Raw genomic sequence first — 25249 nt, 5'->3', positions numbered from 1 at the left:
TCCAGCCAAAAGAGAAAAATAAGCTCTTACCCCCTCAACTCTGTTATGAGAGGTTAGTAGTTTTGTTGAATCATTCCAGTAATCCTGTTGTAAAACTCAAGAAGACCAAACGTTTTTGAATTTGAGGAAGAAATCAGACATCGCGGGCAAATGAACTTCCAATGTTTTTAACCTATTCAGGCTCAGCTTGTGTGGGACAAAGCTCTGGCTTTCCTGTTGAGAGTCCTCTAGCTATGAGAAGAACTTCAGTTTGAACTCTATTCATATTTATACATTTAGTAGTCATCAGGAAGTAAATGGCTGTCAAGCACACCCTCAGACCGCTGATGGAATTGTCAGAATCCCTGTCCAGCCTAAGGATCAGCTGTTTGTCACCATCAAAGGATAATACTTTCAGACCAAAGGAGTGGACTAACCTCTCAGTGGTGCCACATCCGGATTACGGAGAAAGGGTGAGATATCACATCCATTGGGTTCCTCCATAAACTATTGCCACCATTGCTGAGCAGACGAGCAGAAGAACAACAGTGTTGGAACGCCCACGCTGAAGAAGCAGAACGATTGTAGAGCTGCCCTTGGTGCCTCCCACCGAAGGACATTCAAAACGAGAAGTAATTGTTCAACAGTGTCTAAAGTGGCCATCGGCTCTAGAAGGTTTAGGCCGGCCTGAAGGTTATCATCTTGGCTCATTTGAAGCTCCTCCCGGAAGGGTAACAGAACTGTTCCTGTGCAGGGGCCGGGCTGGAATCCTGGGTGTTACCCAAACAAGAGCATAGTCCACTAGACTTTTATGACATGATTTAGAGTTTGGGTACTCCTTTGCAAACACAAAAGAATAAACTGCCTGGATGGCAGACCTTAAGGGTTTCAAGCTTCCTCTGACAGCCAATAGAGTAGGGATCGTCAAAGGAGGGGCATTACACTGCCCACTTTATTTAGGGTGGGTGATGTACTGTCCTTTTTAGGTCTCGCCTAGCGATGCAGCGCATTTGTTGCTCACTTGGCAAGATCTATTGTCGTCGAGGTACAGGAGATATGCATGCGCCCGGACAGGACATGTGCACGCGTATGGTGTGTCGGCATGGCGCGCCTACGTCAGCTGCTTCCATTTACCAGCTTGTGAACGGGCAGCATTCCATTTGTCGCTGCTTGTTGTAGTGTGGCGTGGTTAGGATTATAGCTCCTTCCCCACGCCGCTGCTCGTAGCTTCCAGTTTACAGCTGAAGCTACATGTTGGTATCCTGCCCTCCTGCCCACTAATGCTGGTACACAGGACATTTGCAGAACAAACAAAACCGATGCAGTTTTTTAAAAACTGATTTAGGACTGACTTAGATGCGAGGCAGCGCCTTAAAAGGGAAGAACACGGTGCAGTTAAAAACTGGTACAAAACTAATCTAATAGTGAAAGTAACACCATATTATGTGCCTACTGAGGACGCAGTAAGTGTATTGGGTGCAGATGTTTGTCTTCTTTTGATTACTTCCCCTGCCCCTGGGAGAGGACTTGCTCTCATGTTCCCTGTCTCGAACCTAGGATTTCCTTTGCTAAAAGAAGTGTTGTGCAGGACAGAAGGTCATAATACCAGTAAAACTTAAAACAATAAAAGCATATATAACAAGAAACCCAAACGACGCAATGTTGAACACGGAGTAAACTGTGCAACACAGATGTGTGTGTGGTACACAGTGTGTGTTTAGTGCTGCAGAACAGGCACCTCACCCCCAGGTAGAAGCAGGTACACAGAAGGATGCAGACAGGCAGTCACCAGCCAGCAGTGTTCTGAACAGGAATGCCCGCTTTATCACCCTTGCCCTCCCGGTATTCTATAATAGATTAGTAGAGTGCATACATATATTCATTTGTTTAATTTTATTGTGTACATTTGAGTATATATACATGCATATACCATCTGTAGGTATGTTTAACATGTGGTGGTTAATTATGATATATGACTTGTGTGTGCCACACCTCTCATTCACTTTTTCACATTCTTTCGTAGTAGCGGCCACGCCTTCCTTTTCTGCACACCGCTTCATATTGAAGTTAGCGGCCATGTTTTTTTTTTATCCTGCCGGGCTCGCCACAAAGAGCTTTTCTCACCTACCTCCCGGTCACAAACGCTATCTTACAGGAAGAACAGCGGTCGGTAAAGACAAAGTAACTGGCACAGGATCATCTGATAACATATTATAATATATTCACTTTGGACTTGTTCCTTATCTTACATGTGCTTAATAGTTAAATACCTTTTGATTCTATTTTCATTTAACATTTACTTTTTATTTTACCTTAAATAAGCTCAAGTTTACATGTATTATTTTTTAAAACACATAATCAAACCAAACCTCACATTTTATAGTTAGGTAAAATACTTTGCTATTTGCAATGCGCATAGCTCTAACTCTTGAAAATGCGAGACCTATTGCATTGCAAATGCTTGTTTTTGTTAGTCACCTCCAGGTAAAACCTGGTAGCGATGGACAGAAAAGAAAATAATGATCCATACTTCCCGTGAAAAAGCTCCCAGTGTGTTTTTCTGAAACAACATTTGGTGGATTGACATCAAAATTGAATGTGGGCGTCCACCACATTTTTATGCTCTGAAAAGAACCCCTGTCAATGTACAAAGGTGACGACTGAGTCAACAGTTTTCTACCAATTTAAATTTGAAGTTTCAACTGGACTAGTCAGGCCTTTTGTTCGGTGGTGAACCAAATACCAAAACTGCCTCAGCACTAAAAGAAGCGTAAGTGCTACTGGAAGCTTTCAAGACACTGGTAGCAAAGGCCCTTTGAAGTGGACTCCGTAGACGGCATTGACTCAGTTTAGGTCCATGTCCCATTGAGTACCATGACGCTATGAGACCAATTGGGGTCTTAATTAGTCTAATCTGCACTATCTCTTGATGTGATACTAAACCCTAGGCCTTGATAAACTGGACATAGAGTGAAATAGCATTTACAATGCACCATTTATCATGCATGCCTTTTCCACGCATGCCTTTACAACAAAATGCCAAGTATATATATCCGATGTGTGTGTATATATCACCTACAGGCGGTTGCCAATAGGTAGTAGAAGCAATTCTCTCTCAGCACACAAGTTTGCAAGATTTATTGGGAACCCTATCAGCGTGCAGCACGGAGACCTCAGCAAAGCTTACTGAGTGCCCAATTGGTATGACAGTGCAGAGATATTTTATAGATACAAGCCCTAGAGGATGGGCATCACAAAATACATAACACAGATCAGACTATGTCCTGCTGGACCAATCAGTGAAGGCTAATACTGGTGTGATACCTTCTAATGACCCAAATACGTCTACGATCTAGTGTTGCTGCCCACGTGTCATCGGCAAAAGCAGATTTGGGATATTTCCATAGAGGTGAAATATGTGTTTCTGATATATGTGGGAATGGCACGGGCGTGACCGGTCAGGTCACGTTGACACAGATAGGAAATGTGCTGTTTCTGCAATAGCTAGCTGGAAGCTGGCACGCGTATTTATCGGAAAGCCTTGCGTTGCTTTGCACGTTACAGCTGGCTGACACAGAAAATGAAACGCGTGACCATTTTGTGCATTCTTGCTGGTGTCAATTTTAAGTAGATTAAAGAAAGCTACAGGCCTTAAAGCAAAAGGCATTTGGTATCATAAAATATCAGCTACATCATCGCCACATCTGATACCAAATCACATGCTAATCAGAAATCAGCTTTGTTCATCATCTCTTGTCCCTCATGCTGATGAGTGTGGTGGTATGTAATACCATCCCTGGATATGCAGCGGGCACAGGAGTTGGAAATGACTGTACAACAGGCCGGGCAGATTTTGACCAGGAGGCATAGTGTCAAAAGGACTGCTACCACTATTATAATGGCCTGTAGTATCCAAGAACCCCAGTCTGCAAACCAGTTCGTCATGTCTTCCCACAGGCCCCCTGTGTGTATACCATGAGCCTCATCTCTAATTTCCTTGATCTTATCTATTGCTATATTTATATTCCCACTGTTATCTATGAATATGCAGCACTGAGAAGGTAATTGATGAATGATGTTGCAGACTCCGCCTTCTTTGGCCAGAATGATGTCTAGAGTAATCCTATTCTGGATTATTACGGTCCTCATGGAGGTGAGTTCTTCTGTTATATTCCCTAAGGCGCCAGTGGTAGAGTCCGCTAGATCCTCAATCATTCTGGATAACTGGTGTATCCTTACTGAGGTATAGGCACCGCCTACCACTGGGATCATCGCCCCAAAACCTGTTAATATGTTGTCTACCCATGCTGCCGTTCTCTCTGCCCTAACCAGCGCCAACACTTGCTTTTCTGCTGGAACTAACTTGGTGAAGTGGGTCATCTGCGGAATGATGGATGCTCGGTAGCAACTTGCATACCATCCTGGAGGCAGATAGAAGTATGCCCATGGGCCACAGACAAAGAAAAGGCCCCTGTAACCTACCAGACCTGGAGATGACTTGTCACGGCTCCTGACTCGTGTCAGTCTCATGGTGTGGTTACAGCTGCTGGTGCCCATATATATCTGTTGAACTGTCTTTGCTGGTTGTATACCTTTTGTCCTGTTTATCCTGTCTTCACAGTCGAACAATCCCTGATGACCCTGAGCCAGTCGGCTGCATATTTGTGCAAGGGACCCTTTTAGGTATGAGAGGAGAGTCTGTTGCTTGCTTGCTATCGCTAGGAGGGGCCAGTACTTCAAATACAGTCACACCTACCGACACCTACACAGACATGCTGTGTTGGCTTAGTAGCATGTCGCGCATTAAGACACAGCCTACATACTTGGATACTGGCTGTACGTGGTACTTTAAACTATGTGTGGCATCTGTGGGCAGATGTGTGCAAACATAGCAATCAGATATATTTAAAATTGTTACATATGGCTTTAGCATTTCAATGTATTGATTTCCTTCATATGTTTCCCACAATCCTCCTTGATCCCCTTTATTCACATCCACCCCCATTTCAGCATTCTTTGTGGTCATAGTCAGTCATATTCAGTTCATAATCCTTTGGGGATTTCGTTGGTTCATTTCCCACTCTTCCATTAAGATGCGGTATCTCAAGATCTGCAGAATAGACTATAATCATCGTTGTCACTAGTATTGCTGGTGCCGGTAATAATATTGCAAGGACCACTGCTTTCCAGTTACATGTGTGTGGTTCAGTGGATGGCATGGCTCCAGAACAAACCTGTCCCTTCCCTATGCTTTTTAATCTTCTTGTGAAGGAGCCCTAAGTTTATTCAATGGTCCACTCGGGCTGGTGAATAGGCCCTAATTTTGTTCTTCTTCCTCTTGGCGCTATGCTAACTAACCCTTAGAGCCAGGTATTTTACCCACTGTTTTCCTGTTCTATTCAATGTCTCGGATAGGTCTAGGACCAATGTTCTCTATTGCAAAAACGGCACAATGGGGAATGTTCCAGGTCTTGGATAAGGCTAGAACCAGTGTCCTCCATAGCAAAAATGGCAGAAAGTTGAAAGTCAAAACGTACATTTGTTAATTCTTGCTCAGGTACTTGTGCCAAACGCGTTGGAGAGGAAATGTCATGAAAAATCAGTCTTATTAGTTCACTGAGCAACAGGGGATCTGGCATAAGTAATGTCAGTGTGGCAAAGAGTTACTGCCGGCCAGGAATCCTGCTGAAACTTGCCGTCACCAGCCAGGGAATGTCTGAGACCTGGGCCAGACCCTCCAGGACAAGAAAAAAATTGTACGTGAGAAAAGGCAGCGGACAGTAGGCAGCAATGACAAAGGTGAACACACGCCCGTGGCGCAGAATCGAAGAAAAGTCAATATTACAGAAAGCGAGATAAATGGCTAAACAGTATTGACTTCCTGGGCCTTGTGATGGCAGAAGCAAAAATAGACCATGAGAACCAATAACAGGAGAACGAAGAACGTGACCATAAAAGGGACCATGAAAGACATGGAGTCGGGAAAACAAGCAGTGTAAATATCCCCAGGACATAAACACACTGGCGCAGACATAGGAAGCCAAGAACAAGAGGCAGAAACAACACAAGCGTGCTGAGAGGGAAAAGAGCAGAATCACCCCAAAGACAACAGAGAGGCAACAACGAGAGCATCCACCGGTATCGACGCTCCAGCAACCAGAGAGATCGGAGAGAGATAAATAAACAGAACGTTATCACCTCAAATCCCCTCTCTCAGAGGGTGCAGAAGAGGCCAAGCACCAGTGTCCGTCAATGGAGCCAGTCAGTTGTGATGGGACCGCATTCTTCACCAAATGTTGAAGCTGAAATAATAAAGGATAATAAAATGACACAGAAATAATTCTCTCTCAGCACACACGTTTGCAAGATTTATTTGGAACCCAATCAGAATGCAAAATAAACATGCAGCACGGAGACCTCAGCAAAGCTTACTGAGTGCCCAATTGGTATGACAGTGCAGAGACATTTTATAGATACAAGCCCTCGAGGATGGGCATCACAAAATACGTAACACCGATCAGACTAGGTCCTGCTGGACCAATCAGTGAAGGCTAATTCTGGTGTGATACCTTCTAAGGACCGAAATACGTCTATGATCTGGTGTTGCTGCCCTCGTGTCATCGGCACGTGTCATCAACAAAAGCAGATTTGGGGTATTTCCATAGAGGTGAAATATCTGTTTCTGGTATATGTGGGCATGGCACGGACGTGACCGGTCAGGTCACGTTGACACAGATAGGAAATGTGCTGTTTCTGCAATAGCTGGCTGGAAGCTGGCACACGTATTTCTCAGAAAGCCTTGTGTTGCTTTGCACGTTGCAGCTGGCTGACACAGAATATGGAACGTGTGACCTTTTATGCATTCTTGCTGGTGTCAATTTTAAGTAGATTAAAGAAAGCTACAGGCCTTAAAGCAAAAGGCTTTTGGTATCATAAAATATCAGCTACATCAGTTTTAGTTAGGATGTAGTTTACATAGGAAGAGCGTTTTTTCATTTGCCAATAACTTTGGTGTCATTTGACGAATACTCGTGAAATTTCTAAAAGTAGTTTGCAACTCACTTTAGCTGCTGTCTTTTTTCGGGGTGATCTGTCTTAGAAAAAAGGGGGGTCCCAAAACGCTTTTTCCCCATGTTAATTCCCATAGGAAATGTTGGCATGTCTACAGCCCTGACCTGCTTAACAGAATGACACCAGATTTGTCAGGAAAATGGATGTTGATTCTGGGAAGTGCCTTTTTGTGATTTCTTTAAATCTGTACAGTAGTTGCAGAGTTATTTACAGAAATACCTTGGGACACGGAGCACCCGCAACCCCTCCCAATCTCATACCTTGATCTGATTGGCTACCAACACTTCAAACGAGGAAGTGTTGGAAGCCGTCTTGTGACTCTGTTTGAATCAACTCACAGAAAAAACCATTAAAAATAGAAAAGGGGGTTGGGTAGAAACACCCTGACCCCACTGGGTCTCTTCGGGGGAGTCCCACAAAGACCTCGCATGGCCAAAAAAAGCATAAAAAAAATAATTTCGGCAGGATTCGATGCCTGCCAACTTTTTTGTTGTTAAACCTAGCGTGGTCTCCTGTGTTGGCCCCAAGTGGGCCAGGTCCTGAGGGCATTTCTAAAAATAATAGAGTGAGGCGAACACAGGTCCCCCCCATGAAGCTGAATATTGCCCTAGGGGCCATCACCTACCCGGGGCTTCTTTAAAAATGAAAGTGGGAGAGGCTCGCACAGCAGGGCTCGAAAAATCTGAAAAGTTGTACTAGTCCTGCAGATCTAGTACCTTGGAAAATCCCCTCGACCTAACTTTAACCTACTTGACCTCCATCTCTGAAAACAGAGCAAAAGTGACAAGATAACAAGATTTAAAGTCATCTTTATTGCTCATTCCCTTTGTCAGCAATAAAAATGCCTTTAAATCATGTTATCTTGGCACTTTTGCTCCGTTTTCAAAGACAGAGTACAAAAGTTAGTTTGTCTTCCTACTCGCCAGAAAGGGAGAGTGGGACCTAAAAATAGCTTGTCCTAATCAATTCTCCCTCGCAAATGCGAGCAGGCGAGTGAATTTGTCGAGCCCTGTACAGCCTCTTCCACTGCCCAGGAATCACCACCTCCCCGGTGCTTATTTAATTATAATTGGGGGGGCTCTTTGACTCCCCACGTGCCCCGGTGTCCGCCACCTCCCTGGGGCTTTCTCTTTACACAAAGCATGGGTTGCGCGGACCCCCCTTCCTCCACCCTGTGGGCTGCCACCTTCTCAGGGCTTTAATTTTAAATAATGCGGGGGCACAAAAAACCCCTGCGACCCCGGGGAATGCCAACTCCCTCGGCCTTTTGTCAATTTGGAAGGGGGGGCCTGCATGATCTTCCCGGAGACCCAGGGACCACCTCTCCAGGGGTCTAATTTTAATTGATGTGTGGGGGCCACACAGACCCCCCTGCACCCCTAGGGACTGCCACCTCTTTTTTGTTAAATGTATTGCGGGGGTCACATGGCCCCTCCGCAGCCCTGGGGAAAATATGAAGAACCTTCAGCCAATAATGGCCCTGGGCACCCCTAGGGCAGACCCCTGCTATTTCCCTGGCCACCCGTGGGACATAGCTGTTTGTTGTGGCTTGGCGGGAGCTATACCGCTCCGGCCAAGCCACAGAAAACTGTGTTCCAGTTCTAGCAAGCGAGAGCAGAAAAAAATGCTCTTGCTTGCCGAAAGCGGCGCATTCTGGGGCAAGATTCTAGAGTTTAGTGAATATTATTGTATTAGCTCTCAGCTGAGCCGGAGAGCCTACCCCTGAGGAGGGTTTTGCTATTGGATACTATAATAATCACTGCACTCTAGAATTTCGTCCCATAATGCTTTGCAGGGCCTTTGGTTGGGATTGTATTTTTGCCCATACCTGTGCTTGGGGTGGTCCTAGGAGGATGGGACCACCACCAAATCATGTCAGCATTGTGTGCTGTTTGTGTTCAAGGATTCTTCTTGGTCCTTTCCCTAGGTTAGGAAGGACCCCAGAATCATCACGTCTCTCACTGCTTGCTGTATTTTTATTTTCACTTTTGTTAGATGATTATATGCATTTTAGCATGTGATAATGTTACTTGTCGTTTTCCCAAGGGTATGTGAGGATTCTGTTTTCTTAATTGTGGTGAGATGGAATGGAGTTCCGGAGCAGAATTCACAGAGTTTTTGATCAATTCCACAGAATTCGGTATAGTGGTACTTATCTGTGTGTTCATATTTTGTGTGTGTGTTTGTTATGTTATGTTATGTTAATTTCGATTTATATAGCGCCAAATCACCGACAGGTCTCTTAGCGCTTGCTTCGGGAACCCGTCCTGGCTTTCCCTGCGAGATAACCCCTACTGGGCATCCCCAAGGTGAAGACCAGGCATCCCATCGCACTGGGGCCTTAGTGGAGATTAAGCAAGCTATTGCCCAGAGTTGCAGAGTGTGAACCCATGATTCGAGTAGGCACTGAGGCGAGAATTATCGAGTCCGTGGATATTTTGAGCTCAAGACCCTGCCGCATCGGGAATTGAACCCTGGTCCCGGGTCCGACCTCTGCATCAGGGTCTGCCTCCTCTAACCAGTGAGCCACACTTCTCCACCTTTGTATGTGTATTTCTTTGTAGGTACACCCTTTTCTGCCGTAGAAGAATGAAAGCCTCTTTTAATGAGGTATTCCACAAGCCTGCCTTACAATTTAAAAAACATATTAAATGACATGAGCACACCCGCAATTTTCTATGTAATGACATTTATCCCAAACACGGATTGTTTTTCCTCCATTCCTACTTTCAAACTAGAGGCGTAGCTTCCATTTGCGCAGCAGGCGCAGTGGCACCAGGGCCCACTGAACTCCTAATTATTGCTGTATTTCACAGTTTCACATGGGTCAAAGAGGGAATGTCTTTCTTGGACTAGAGCCCCTGACACACTGGCTACTGCTGTAACCTAGCCTTGCTGGAGAACAAATGTTATTTGCGAGAGGGATGCTGTATGAAAGAGTGACGACTCGTTGGATATTGTTCTATTCGTGAAATACATCTGCTTTAGAGTTGGAAATGATTATCAGCCCGTCAGTGGCGGGAAGTTCCATCGGGGAGCATGGCAGTGCCTAACAGGGCTGAATGTGAACACAGCTAAGTACGGGAAGCTGCCCAGCGCATTACCTTTGCTTGTGTTCTAGGCCTTGTCATAAAGTTTGGCCAACTTAATTAGATATGGTGATCTCCTGTATGTGCTGCAAGCAAGTACACCATCCCACCGAGATATTAAGGTGTTAAGAGCCCTGTTCGTTGGGGAACGTTACTTGCGAACCACAGAGAATTGAAGGTGGAGCAGCCATAAAGACAAGCCCCAGGACAGTCTGGAGGTCAGCCAGCGTGTAAGCCTCATTACGTATAATCTCTTTAGTTCAAATGGGGCTGGTAAAAGCAGATATCTGCCCCACCATAAATATGAAATCTGGAAATATAGAGAATCTTTTTACTTTAACACTGAAAACTGCCAACATTTCTGTGTGACAATGTGGGCGAAATGAGGAATTAGAAGGGGAATTGGAGCAGTATATCACTAAACGTGTAATAGGTGATTAGGTGGAGACCGTAAATGTGTAGTGTTCATGTGATGTTTGTTTTAATAACACTGTGGTTGTGGTACACTGGGTTGCTCGGTTGAAGGCGTGAGCCGAAATGCGTAGGCATCATGTGTTGGGTTTTGCTGCATTATAGAATGAATAAAACAGTAGTGAGCACTTGGACAATGATTTGTCGTCTTCGTGGCACACCGAGTGAGAGTACGGCTGATCGTCCTTTGGATAAAGTCATTTTGAGGTGGTTTATGGCAGGGCCATTGTTGTAAATCATTATGCGTGGTCAAGGCATATGCATGGTAAAGACTTGCGTGGTAAAGGTGTTACGTGGTTAAGGCATATGCATGGTAAAGACTTGCGTGGTAAAGGTGTTACGTGGTAAAGGCATACGTGGTAAAGGCATTTGTTGGAATGTATGACATTATAATTAGTCTAATCCTGCACTATCTCTTGACTTGAAACTAGACCCTGAGCCTTGATAAACTGGACACAGAGAGCCCAAAAAAAGTGTAAAAGCACGTGTATTGGGAAGGTCATGCCACATTGTCATCACATGCCATTTTCCCAGTGCCTTGTACCATTTCCCCAGTTTTTCTCGCATAAATGGTGCAATGTACCGTATAGCACTACTCGCCACCACTTTTAGAGGGTGATCCATTTCTCTGCCTACCCTGGATGGAGAGTTACTGCAGCATTTTGTTGAAGTGAAACTCTAAGTGTCAGAAAGAGTCAGATTGGCGTCTGTGAATTTTCACTTACTCACAAGTTAGGGTTCATTCACAAACTGACGAGGTGAAGCATGCGTGCGCTGCATTTACTAGTGTGTGATTCTACACATGCAAAACATGTACACCTGGTGGCGATCATCTGACTAGTTTTGTTTTCAAACATTGTTGAAAGAGCTGCTTAGTCCTAAAAGCTCCAACTCTTTGAGCATAAATAAGATAAGCTGCAAAACAACTCATCTGGGGACACAGACAAGCCCACTGACACCAAGATAGAGACAGTAAAGATGGTTATTCACAGGCCCTGGAAAACCCCCTAGTCCTGCTCATCATACAGACCCATCTCCCTCCTAAACGCTCATGCTTAACTATTCACAGGCAGGGCTCGATAAATCCGAAAAATTGTACTAGTCCTGCAGGTCTAGTACCTTGGAAAATTCCCTTGACCCAACGGCAACCTACTTGACCTCCGTCTCTGAAAACAGGAGCAAAAGTGACAAGTTAACAAGATTTAAAGGCATCTTTATTGCTCATTTCCTTTGGGAGCAATACAAATGCCTTTAAATCTTGTTATCTTGTCACTTTTGCTCCGTTTTCAAAGACAGAGGACAAAAGTTAGTTTGTCTTCCTACTCGCCAGAAATGGCAACTAGGACCTAAAAATAGCTTGTCCTCATCAATTCTCCCTCGCAAATGCGAGCGGGCGAGTGCATTTGTCGAGCCCTGACAGGCATTCTGGCACACATCTTAGGCCATTCATAATGGCCTTATGACTGCGAGTCACAGCAGTGGTGAGATAATACTGTGCCGTTGATGCAATGCATTCTTTCCAACACTGAGAAGACACTGGACACAATGTCCGCCAAGGGCCCGATTTATATTCAGGTGGATGGTTTATTCTGTCATAAATGAGGCAGGTGTCCTGTCTACCCTATTAAAAATGCATTATATTCTGTGGCAATTGTAATAAAGCGATCATGATCTGTCATGTTTGAGGCAATAACCTGTCGGATAAACTCTAAATCAGGCCCCTTGTCTGCAGCAAGTGTTGTAAAAGGAGCAGGAGCCAGCGTTATAGGAAGAGGGTCTAGAAGCAGATATAGTCCCAGAGTCACTGAAGCACCTACCTGTTCACTTCCTCTGTTTATACCTCATTAGCACCTTCCTGTGCACCTGCTCTGTTTGTACCTCATAGGTACCTATATGTGCACCTCATCTGTTTATACCTCATAAGCACCTATATGTGTACCTCATCTGTTTATACCTCACTAGCACCCACCTGTGCACTCTCTCTGTTTATAGCTAATAGGCCCCTTCCTGTGCACCTTCTCAGTTAGTACCTCCCAGGTGAGCTTCTTAAATGAAGCTTGTGATCAGTGTACTGACAACCACGGCCTCTTCACTATCAGGCCATTATCTCCATCTGCTGTGTGCATGCTTCAAGCGTGCCCCCCTGCTACAGCTAACAAGGAACCCTGAAGAGTGAGTACACAGACCGAGGGGAGTAGGGGAGCTGAAGGACATGGAATGAGGTAAACCTGGATAAAAGAAATATGGGAATGGAGGAATGTGACTTCACCTGTGAACAATCGACATCCCCTTTCGCTCTACCAAAGCCCTGTTGAGTTCCAAAGTAGCATCCTGGCCTTCAGACAGACCACAATAAGTCAAATATCATGGAAAACAGGAACATGGAAAGCAATTATTAATATGCACACATCTGTTGGATGCTTGATATTTCAGATAATTTATTGGTTGTGATGGATTCTATATAAGGATTAAATGACTGATATCGTTGAATAATAAATGTCATGATTTAATGTTTGTTTGCCATATCTGTGTGCGCAATATAAAGACGGGCCATTAGAATTAACCCCTCATTCTGTTTCACAGAAAGCTCTGGAAGGAGCTGCTGATTGAAATACAACAGGATCTTAACTTTATCTACTTTAGGAAGAACTAAAGACTAATTTTTTAAGTTGTCTTTCAGGGCAGAATCAGTCAATAGTTCAAGGGAGATGGATATATATTACGCTGATAGAAAATCCACCTCAACTCGGGATAATGCTCCAGTCTTCCAGGTTAGAAGGATCCAGAAATGCTTGAGCCCGGAGGGCTGTAAAATGTGTTGAAGGTGACGTAGGGCTTTATTACGAGTGTGGCGGTCTTCCAATGGGACTACCACAGCGGAGGTACCAGGCAGACTGCCAAGCCCATTGAGAGCCCGCCGCCGGATTATGACCTAATCCATGGTGGGTGGGCGGTGCAGCAGCGGTCTCGCGGCGGCTGTATTAGGCTCATTTGAGAGCCTTAACAGCATACCACCACCTTAAAAGTGCCTGCAGTACGTTCCTGTACCATGTCATGCATGCCACACTGTGCAGGAACAAGGGTGCCATTCCATGGGATGGCACAGCATGTGCCCCCTGCATGCAACCCCAGGAGCAGAATCGGCCAGGGCCCTGTGAGGGCCCCCTTACCTGCATGTCCTTTATCCTTTTCATGGTAGAGTCCCCGCCATGAAAAGGGCGGTGGATATGCAGACTGTAATATGCTCGGCGATGACGGCATCGGCACTGCCAACATATTCAGGGTGTTTGCAGACCGCCTCCACAGCGGGATCCTTGATCCTGGTGGGGGGGGGGGCGGTCTCACCACCACACTCATAATACGGCGGTCAGTCCGCCTGGATGGTGGCAGTTTGACCGCAACCGTGAGTACGGCGATCATGAGGGCAGTCGCACTCATAGAAAGACTCTTAATAAGCTGCAAGGTAAAGGCGGGAGTTGGCATTTGAACTGATCCAGTGTGAACAGGAAAGCATTGTGGAAAAAGGTATCTGGAGTTACCTTTGTCATATATACTTCCTAAAGAGCTACCTTTGTCATGTATACTTCCTGAAGAGTTACCTTTGCTATACACTTCCTGAAGAGTTACCTTTGTTATTCACTTCCTGAAGAGTTACCTTGGTTAAATACTTCCTGAAGAGTTACCTTTGTTGTACACTTCCTGAAGAGTTACCTTGATTAAATAATTCCTGAAGAGTTACCTTTGTTATACACTTCCTGAAGAGTTACCTTTGTTGTACACTTCCTGAAGAGTTACCTTGGTTAAATAATTCCTGAAGAGTTACCTTTGTCATGTATACTTCCTGAAGAGTTACCTTTGCTATACACTTCCTGAAGAGTTACCTTTGTTATACACTTCCTGAAGAATTACCTTGGTTAAATAATTCCTGAAGAGTTACCTTTGTTATACACTTCCTGAAGAGTTACCTTGGTTAAATAATTCCTGAAGAGTTACCTTTGTCATGTATACTTCCTGAAGAGTTACCTTTGCTATACACTTCCTGAAGAGTTACCTTTGTTATTCACTTCCTGAAGAGTTACCTTGGTTAAATACTTCCTGAAGAGTTACCTTTGTTGTACACTTCCTGAAGAGTTACCTTGGTTAAATAATTCCTGAAGAGTTACCTTTGTTATACACTTCCTGAAGAGTTACCTTTGTTGTACACTTCCTGAAGAGTTACCTTGGTTAAATAATTCCTGAAGAGTTACCTTTGTCATGTATACTTCCTGAAGAGTTACCTTTGCTATACACTTCCTGAAGAGTTACCTTTGTTATACACTTCCTGAAGAGCTACCTAAGGTAGATACTTCCTGAAACTGAATTAACGGCAGCGCTTCCTGATTCCTCTCTTTTTCCACAATCTGTTCTGTTTAAATGAAATCTTGTCCATGTATATCTGCCTAAAACTCTACCTGTAGCACGAGTGCTCTGTGGCTGCCCTTTCTTTAGTAAGTTACTCAGTGAATAATGGTAAATCACTATCTTTTCAGAAGTAAATACAATGTGACATGTTCAACCACAGTTTTAATGAAATATCCATGTATGGTAAAATGTTCCTCACTAAATTTCAAATATGGTAGAGAAGAGATGTCTTATCCAGCTGGTTAAATATTGTGTATTCACATTCTATTACATTTGCATTTAGTAATATTACATTTCTTTACATCCAACAGAGAATAAGCCTTAAATGCAAGGATTGATTATGAATAATGAAGATAACACATCAAACCTGCAAAAATTATCAAAAATAAGGAGCTCCAAAAACATCAGTGCAATCAGAGGCAGAGGACAGATCCAGGAAGACGAAGTCAAAGGCAATTCAGTGAGTGTCCGAGTCTGAGATCTGCACCTCGACACCCCAAGACGAAGAAATGACCACAACAAAACCAAGACAACAAAACTGACAAACCACCTGCTGTATAAACAAGCGTCCAACACCAGCTTTGATCATGAGGCCGGTATGAGAGTTGGAGGAAGGTCTTGTGTCTATTTGGGATCCATAGCTTGGAACAAACTCCCTCCTCAGCTTTGAGCTGTTAGTATCATGATAATGTTTAAAAAAGGTTGAAATCTTGGCTTTTTGTCCATGTTTGAAACAAACTGATTTACTTTCTTTTCTGACCTGTGCTTTGCCGCGGGACACTCTTTGGAGTAGCTGTACACATTACGAGTCGCTTCACCATCATGATATGGCTAGAGCAGTGCTTCGCTATCTAAATTGGCAACAGACCACCATTCAGTGCTCTAGGTGTATTGTTAACTCTTTCTAGCCAAACCTCAGGCACCAGGGAAAAGCACAACGAAGTGGAGCCTAACCACTGAAGGCTAAAGGAAAGCGGAGTTCTCCTCTCTGAAGTACAGAGTATTGTCCCAATTTGCACCTACCGGAAGGAAGATTAGGCTTTACCCGCAAGCATGCAAAGCCATTATCCAATCTAAAGATGCAATCACCCTCAAGGAAGCCTTACTGATATTATGAATGTGGCAGGTATTTAGTGAGTCTTGTATTTTTATTTTTAAATCGGAAATCACGCGTCCAAAATATAACACGCATACAGGGAATGTGAAAATAACGCAAGTAGTTTATGAACTATGCTGACCCTTCAGGAAACACGGTCAGGAGAAAAATCGTGCAATTCCACTGAATATGTCAAGAACTTTAGCCAATTAGAAACCATAAAAGAGCATCAGCAAATACACACAGGGGAAAAACCATACCATTGCAATGAATGTGTGCAGAGCTTCAGTTGGTTATCACTCCTCCAAAGACATCAAAGAATACACACAGGGGAAAAACCATACCATTGCACTGAATGTGTAAAGAGCTTCAGTCATCTATCAGACCTCCATAGACATCAGAAAATACACACAGGGGAAAAACCATACCATTGCAAGAAATGTGTGAAGAGTTTCAGTCAATTATCAAACCTCCATAGACATCAGAAAATACACACAGGGGAAAAACCATATCATTGCAAGAAATGTGTGAAGAGTTTCAGTATGTTAGCAGAACTCCAAACACATCAGAGAATACACACAGGGGAAAAACCATACCATTGCAAGGGATGTGTGAAGAGTTTCAGTACGCTAGCAAAACTCCAAACACATCAGCGAACACACAGAGGGGAAAAACCATACCATTGCAGTGAATGTGTGAAGAGCTTCAGTCAAATTACATGTCTCCGCACACATCAGAGAATACACACAGGGGAAAAACCATACCAGTGCAGTGAATGTGTAAAGAGCTTCAGTCAATTATCAAACCTCCAGATACATCAGCGAATACACACTGGGGAAAAACCATACCATTGCAGTGAATGTGTGAAGAGCTTCATTCAATTATCAAGCCTCCATACACATCAGCGCACACACACGGGAGAAAAACCATACCATTGTAAGGAATGTGTAAAGAGCTTCAGTCAATTATCAAGCCTCCATACACATCAGCGCACACACACGGGAGAAAAACCATACCATTGTAAGGAATGTGTAAAGAGCTTCAATCAAATTTCACAGCTCCACAGACATCAGAGAATACACACAGGGGGAAAACTATACCATTGCAGTGAATGTGTGAAGAGTTTCAGTACGTTAGCAGAACTCCAATCACATCAGCGAACACACACAGGGGAAAAACCATACCAGTGCGGTGAATGTGTAAAGAGCTTCAGTCTGTTAACAGGCCTCCGGAGACATCAGCGAATACACACTGGGGAAAAACCATACCATTGCAGTGAATGTGTGCAGAGCTTCAGTCGGTTAGCACATCTCCAAACACATCAGCGAACACACACAGGGGAAAAACCATACCATTGCAGTGAATGTGTAAAGAGCTTCAGTCAGTTAACAAGCCTCCGGAGACATCAGCGAACACACACAGGGGAAAAACCATACAATTGCAGTGAATGTGGAAGTAGTTTTACTTACTCTTCAGCATTAAGAAATCATCAGCGAGCTCACAAAGGGGAAACAAATCGTTTAAATGCCATGAAAGCTTGAAAAGCTGAAGTCCATTATCAATCCTAAACAGGCATCAGCGAACACACGCAGAAGAAAAGCCTTCAAGTGCAATAAATGTGTGAACAAATGTAGTCAATTGTCAAGCCTATGTAGACATCAGCTTGCACTCACTCTGTAAATACCGTACGACTGTAGTGAGTGTAGAAGTACCTTTAGTGCATCTTCCGCACTAAGGATTCATCAGTTAATGCTCACAGAGAAAAATCCATTCAGGTGCAGCGAATGTGTGAATATCTTCTGTCAGTTATTAAACCTACGGATACATCAACTAACATACACAGAGTAAAAAAGAGCATTGCAATGAATGTCAGAAGTGATTTTGTCAATTGCAAACACACCTGGGGTAAACCTTACAATTGCTCTAAAAGTGTGACGAGCTTTTGTCAATTTCTGATCCTACATAGCCTCAGCGTAAACACACCTTCATTTAACTCACTTAGAAATAATCCCAGAGATGCAGTGAATTCAAAAAGAACTTAAGAACATTAACAATAATATTGACTCATCTGAGGACATAGACAGGGGCAGAACAGTGCAGTTATTGTGAGATGAAGGAATTACAGGAACAAGTATATAATTATGTTAGTTATTCAAATACCAGATGAATGAAGACTCGACTAGAAGAAATGAAGAAAACCAAAGATTTGTAGAATATTGAAAGTGTCTGTTCCCAGTGATTGTTCACTTCGGTACACATAGAAAAAACAACGTGATATAACAGGAAATCCACTGGGAGACTAGCACAATGAGGAATAAAAGAAAAGAAACACTGGTAGTTTTTATTTGGCAATGAAGAGTTACAAAGAAAAACATCCAAGTGTTCCAGTTCATGCCACCTATGAAAGTGTAGGGATGAATATGATGTAGTGTAGTTCCTATTATCCCAATAGGCTCTGCGCATTGGAATAATACCTTCAATAGTATAGGCCTAGACCAGACGTTAACTAGGTCTACTACTGTCGATATTAGACTTAAAGTTTTGGGTTTGCCAGCTAGCTCAGAGTTCAGTAGAAACTTTCTCGAATAGGCAAGGAGGAGTTGAACCTCCCTGGATAGACAAGAAGGGATTTAGTTTCTGACAACCATAGAACATGACAACTTTGTTCTCCCCTAATCAAGAGTGTATCTCTAGAGTCGTGTGAACAAAAGGCAATTTATTTTACTCAGTCAGTACGTGCATTCTTAGTCTCACCAGATTGTAGAGAAAAGGAAGAGACGGGCGTGTTCAATAAAAGATGTTATTTATTGATCAGTCTCTTTTCTCATACAAGAGAAATGGATCGATATTATTGCAATACTTATGGTTAAGTAAAGTGCATACATTAAAAGCAGAAGTATAAAATAATACTGTAAAAACATTGATATGGTTTCTGAGCCATATGAAGGTTTAAAATGAATAAAATGAATACATACACATATACATTTGACTAATCGTACTCAACTGGTGTTTCTAACTACGCCTACCCCGTGTACCTGACCTAAGCCTAATACGTGGGCGGGAATAGAAAGTTACAGTTTAAGTTAAGTTTGTTTTGCCAAGTGACTGACTAAAGAATTCTCTGCAAGGGGTTATTCAGTTCTGTACCTGGAATCTAGGATGAATGAGGGATGGTATCTCTCGTCTCTGGTCTCGATATTCCAGGCTGCCTGCGAGGGCTACCTGGAAGCGCCAGAGCTCAATCAATCAATCAATCAAGACATTTCTAGAGCGCACTACTCACCCGTAGGGTCTCAAGGAGCTGGATTTCTCGGCAGGAGAAAAGGCAGCTTATCGTTCTCAGCGCGTCAGGAAGGCGGGGCTGCGCCAGCGGGGTCTGCTCTGCTCTGGGCTTCGGCAAGTCTGGCTGCTCCGATCTCGTCACCACCGCGTGTGTTTGCATAGGGCAATATCGGTAATATTTATACCTTTAAGGTGCCGAGATTGACGTAAGGATGGACATAGATACGTCAATAAGGATGTCATACGACCTGGTCGTTAGCACATTCTTTTGCTGAAGTTCTCGGTGAAATCAAAACAATGGCCGCAGGGTTTTTCCCAGGTCTGTCATAGGTTTGATTTGTTTTGAGAACTCCGTATTCCTTATCAGGGGCTGGAGGAATATCGCTTGTCTAATTAGATGGCAAGCGTTATGACCTAATCAGAAAACACGTTCCTGTGCCGTAGTGTGGCTTTATCAGATAACGGTTCCTGCATCATGGGGGTTTTCTGCCTCATGGGATGGCTGCTAGTTAACTTGTTAACCAGAATAGGGTCAGGAATAGGGGGATCGATACAGAACCTATAGGAATACATCACAATGATTCTGCCTGCACATATTGCTATATTAGCATAAGTGAGTTAGTTGTGAAAACGCCATTTTGCTGCTTTTGCACATGACACAACATCTCTGTTTTTATAAAGACAAACTGCTTGCTTTTCCTTCACATGAGAACGGTCTGTTTTTCATATCTCTAGACTCACACTGCGACCTCAAGTCTACACAAAGTGTTCAAGGTTAAAATAACAATGTATGCTGTTGATGCAGGTTGATCGGCCCACGCTCTAGACACAACACAAACACAGCTGCTCATTTCTAAAACTCAGGTGCTTTTAATATTGCACTGCATGCATGAGTCTAGCACTTGGAAAAAACCTTTCAATCGACAAAGAGCTGTGCTGATCTGGGATGTGATTCACTTCACCTGACTTTGGAGGTATGGGTTTCCCGGTTTTAACCTAGAGATCTTCTATTATTATAATACCTAGCTCCTATCAAGGGGAGGGTGGTACACAAGGCGCTATAGACCATTATAATATGATTTCTCCCTTTGTATTTTATGGAATTGTAACAATGTTGATTGTATTGATTTTATGCATCTTTTTACTTATGTTAGCAAAGATACTGCATCTTAGAGCACGTAGTTGAAATAAACATTTTAAACTATACAGTGTCTCTGATTGCTCACGTTGTGGACATTTATGAGAATAAAAACAAAAGAGTGTTCTTGATTCCCACTATTCCTGAGAGGTCCCAAAGTCGCTTGTTCATTGGTAGCTTCACTTTAGTACGGAGAATGAATGAGACACTGTTGCTAGTCGGATAGGGGTTCTGGGCACTGAGGTGCATTTTTGGTACACCACAATACACTGAAGTCCTGGTTTCCTGCGCATAGTTCTGTGCATGAGCTGAATTCCCGTAACATGGCACCCAAAGTCTTGATTAGTGCTCGTATCTGTCCCCAATACCCTCAACACCTTTTCCGGTTAACAGGCATGACGGATTAACCTACCTATACGAATGTGTTATAGGTTAATTCAAGCATAAGATTTATAAAAAGGTACACATTTTGAATTACTACCATTTGTTGTACTGCAATTTATATAAATTGTTTTTCTTCTCTATGTCCTCATGGGTGATATTGACATAGCTCAGCATAGTTGGGCAGCGCTCCGGCGTCATCAGACGCAGTTTGGAGTACCAGACGATGATATGTCTGTAATATTTGTAGTGAGTGCTGATTCGGCGTTCCCCTTTGAGCTTTTCTACTATTGGGTCACGTTTCCTGCAATAAATGTGGATGAGGATACGTTTCATACATACACTCACACTGCGATTCCTGTGAACTATACTCCATATAGGACACAAGAGATTCCAATTTCGGCATGGCAGCATCGTGTTTGGTTTAATGGCACCCTGCCCCACACAGTAACTCCGGTTCGGTTAGGTCCCTTGTCAATTCCTGGGGCCACTTGGCCAGTCTTAGCCGGGTTCACACCATATCCACGTTATCTCAATGCCCCGATTGATGACTTGTGTCAACTTTATACCTCTTTTGTTGGGGTACATAGGGCTTTAGTTCAATATGTTTCTTGCAGCGGAACAAGTTGGACCGGCCGGGATGTAGATTGGTCCAGTCATGGTTAGTACGGTTAATTTAGTAATGGGCAAGCACCCTCAAACTAAGTACGATATGCCTTATTGGCTTGCCGAGAAATTTGACCCACTGGAAGCAGTGTTTCCTAATAACACTCCTGTGGAAAAACACAGGATTCTCTCAATTAGTTTGCAGAAAGACCTATTGCCAGAGGTAATAGATTGTGAGATTTGGGGTAAAGTATTTGCAGCAGAATATGCGAAGTGTTTCTGCACGCCGTCTATAAATGTCTTGCCCTCTGTGATCAAGCATGTTCCGGATGAGCACAGTGCGGAGGCGGCTGTCGAGTTGAGAATGAGGCTCGTTGGAGTGTTTGACGTAGTTGCTGATCTCATCTTTTGTAATGTAAAGGGAGATGCGGTTAACTTTCAGGTGTCGAATGCTTTGCGCCTTGTCCAAGACGTTGACAAACCCGAGCGTTACCTTGAATTATTGCGGAGGCTTATAAGACCATTGGCCGCAATAGTTTGGGTGTTAAGCCTTTTGCTAAAACCGCAACTCAACCGCAGACTCAGATAGCAAAGTCTACTAAAGAGGATCATCCAAATTTTCCAAAACAGAATTGGAAGAATAAAATCAGGGGAAGCAGCAATAGAAACAGGGGTCGCGTCCGGCGTCGCCGATACCAGCGTCTACTGAGCGCATTTATGATTTGTGCAACCACGCAAGAATTAGGGCTCCTGATAGATTACAGGTTCCTCAGCAACGTTCTCCTTGTTCTTCACAGGAAACATCGCGCACAAGCTGGTGGAGGAGAACACGGCAGGGGTCAAGGTGCCCCACAAGGACGTGAGCAGCCCCGCCCGTCTGATGGTAAAGGCAAGCAGGAAGACTTGCCACGTTAACGCCCTCATTTTCAGAAAAAGAAAGTTGCTGCGTTAACCGTAAGGTATGCCACGGATAGTGAGAACACAGGTTTGGATCCTGACATGGGCATTAACGCTGCTCGACAGCGCAGCGGAGGTTACAATAGTGCGGCAAGCACTGCGTCCATATCTGAAGGCGACAGCAACTGACACTTTTATCACAATGGAAACTGCTGCCAGTAGGGTGGCTCCCCCTGACAGACTATATGATATAGTTCTTTTAATAGAAGGTGACATCCAACGTGTAATAAAAGGGATTTTTTGGGAACATCTGACATTCTGTTAGGTTAGTTGAGTCAGACTGGGCCCTGCTTTTCATTTTTGCCGCTCCAAGAGGGGAGGAGGTCACCCTCCCCAGCTTTCCGCACACCGTGCCCAAGGAGCAGTCCGCAGAACTTTGCAGAAGAGTGTGCTCTGGTGCTTGCACCTGTGTTGTACCATACTCAAGTCGGTGGGATAAAATTTCTCCCAGACACGAGATTCCATTGCGGTTTATGCCACAGCCACCACCCCGCTATCTCATGCGGTGATTGGCTAAAGCCCCCGTTGCGGAAATCCTTGAACAATTAGAATATCAAGGTGTATTTGAGACATGTGTGTCACCCATAAATAATCCTCATTTCACTGTTACCAAACCTGATGGGTCGTACTGCCTGGTTTTGGATTATCTTTGTGAAACAAAGGAGTTAGGTCAATGTAGAGTATGGGGTAGACTGGGTCATAATAAACTAGAAAACACAAGAATATGTCTACACCCAATTAATTTCCAAAAACTTATTTCAGATCATAGGAGAAACACAAATGTATTGAGTTTGACCCAGTATTTTCATTTATACCTGTCTATTTTGGAAAAAAAATCATTCTTCTTTTGAACGTTTCGCAAAAAAGGAGAAAACTGTACATCCAACACATTTAAATTCCAACGTCTAACTATTTACAAACAAAATATTTACAATTCATATACACAATTATCATACATTCCACAAAAAATTCACTATACAAACACAAACAATTGAAATTTTCAATGAAGTTAATCTGAATTCATATAGAATGAAGAGACAAAGTCAAAAGGAAGGAGCACGTCCTAAAATAAGGATGACTTTTACAACCAGCCAGAGCTAGTTCAAACACTTAGTGATATTGATTGCTCCCTCAGATGTGCTGACGCGTTTCTAGTCCGAGGAAACCAGTTCCCAGATAGTCATCAGGGCTTTGTCACTTTTCTGTGTAAAATGCAGAAAAACAATAAAGTTTTAATTATCTAGCTTGAAGCCTCTATTCTTTCTGGTATTGCACTAAACTATCTATAATATGTACCTGTTGGTCTCTGATGTCTTACTCATTCCGACTACAAATGTCGCTTTATTTACAAATTGCATCAAAACACGTATTAGGAACGGCCCCTTCAGTTGCTAGAAACTACGTGTCCCATAACCCCCAGCCTAATAAAAAAAGAGTTTGAAGTGCAGACGTTTCCAAGATGGCCACCGGTCAAGCGCAATAGAGAGAGCACCCGTCCTGCTCACACATTGACAAAGGTACGTTATATAGCAAACTGGTGGGTACACAAGATTATGGGTCCAATATTGTTACAATTTCTTTTATCAGAACCTGCTTTTGAAAACAGAAGCACAGGCGAACCACTTGCCGCTATTAAGACTCTGACCCTGAAACAAAGGTAGGAATGAGTAAGATTGTATCTTCTTCCTCCTCCCCGCTTCGTGTACATAAATGAGTGGAGAAACTCTGACTTTTTCCTTCTATCACAGGCAGTCAACATAAAATGTCCTGTTTCACAGCTTGAGCCACTTCCTTGAATACAAAGATTCATAAAAAGGTTTTCCCTGAGCCTGACGATACCGTGAGAGGCCAGGACATCAGAGACACACAGGTACATATTTTAGATCATTTAGTACAATACCAGAAAGAATAGAGGCTTCAAGCTAGATAATTAAAACTTTATTGTTTTTCTGCATTTTACACAGAAAAGTGACAAAGCCCTGATGACAGTCTGGGAAGTGTTTACCTTGGACTAGAAACATGTCGGCACATCTGAGGGAGCAATCAATATCACTAAGCGTTTGAACTAGCTCTGGCTGGTTGTAAAAGTCATCCTTATTTTAGGACGTGCTCCTTCCTTTTGACTTTGTCTCTTCATTCTTTATGAATTCAGATTAACTTTTTTGAAAATTTCAATTGTTTGTGTTTGTATAGTGAATTTTTTGTGGAATGTATGGTAATTGTGTATATGAATTGTAAATATTTTGTTTGTAAATAGTTAGATGTTGCAATTTAAATGTATTGAATGTTCAGTTTTTTCCTTTTTTGCGAAACTTTCAAAAGAAGAATGACTTTTTTTTCCGAAATAGACAGGTATAAATAAAAATACCGGGTCAAACTCAATAAGTTTTTGTTTCTCCTATGATCTGAAATAGGTTTTTGGAAATTAATTGGGTGTAGACATATTCTTGTGTTTTCTGGTTTTGGATTATCGACATTTAAATTCACATTGTCGTACATGTGCGGTACAGAACACCCACAGTTCAGCTCAGCTCTCATTAACAGTCTGATGCGAAAAAGATTTAAGGTCACACGAGATATTTCAAATGGCATTTTTAGTCATAACCTGTTCTCCGTTAGTAGTCAATGGACAGCGTTCACTTGTGGCGGCAAACAAAAACAATTTAAAAGATTGGCCATGGGCTATAAAAACAGCCCAGGTGTCTTTGCTGCACGTGTCGTCTCTTTCTTAGATGGCATTGATCCTGATGCGTACTCGTACATTGATGATATTTATCT

At 43.2% G+C, this 25249-nt stretch overlaps 2 protein-coding genes across 2 annotated transcripts in view; both read left to right on the top strand.

Moving 5' to 3' along the window:
- LOC144806469 (uncharacterized) overlaps window positions 1-17648 on the top strand; it is a 58173-nt gene extending 40525 nt beyond the window's left edge. Inside the window, exon 2 of the mRNA XM_078672827.1 lies at window positions 15323-17648. Coding sequence (XP_078528953.1) covers window positions 16242-17648 — 1407 coding nt within the window. The 5' untranslated portion in view covers window positions 15323-16241. The remainder of the gene's footprint in view (window positions 1-15322) is intronic.
- Window positions 1-25249, top strand: part of LOC144806464 (uncharacterized) — a 498581-nt gene that overhangs the window by 42413 nt on the left and 430919 nt on the right. The window lies entirely within an intron of this gene.

This window comes from Lissotriton helveticus (genome assembly GCF_964261635.1).
Source record: "Lissotriton helveticus chromosome 1_1 unlocalized genomic scaffold, aLisHel1.1 SUPER_1_unloc_77, whole genome shotgun sequence".
Classification (NCBI taxonomy): Eukaryota; Metazoa; Chordata; class Amphibia; order Caudata; family Salamandridae; genus Lissotriton; species Lissotriton helveticus.
Note: the sequence above shows the minus strand (reverse complement) of the source record. Positions and strands in the feature narration are given on the sequence as shown.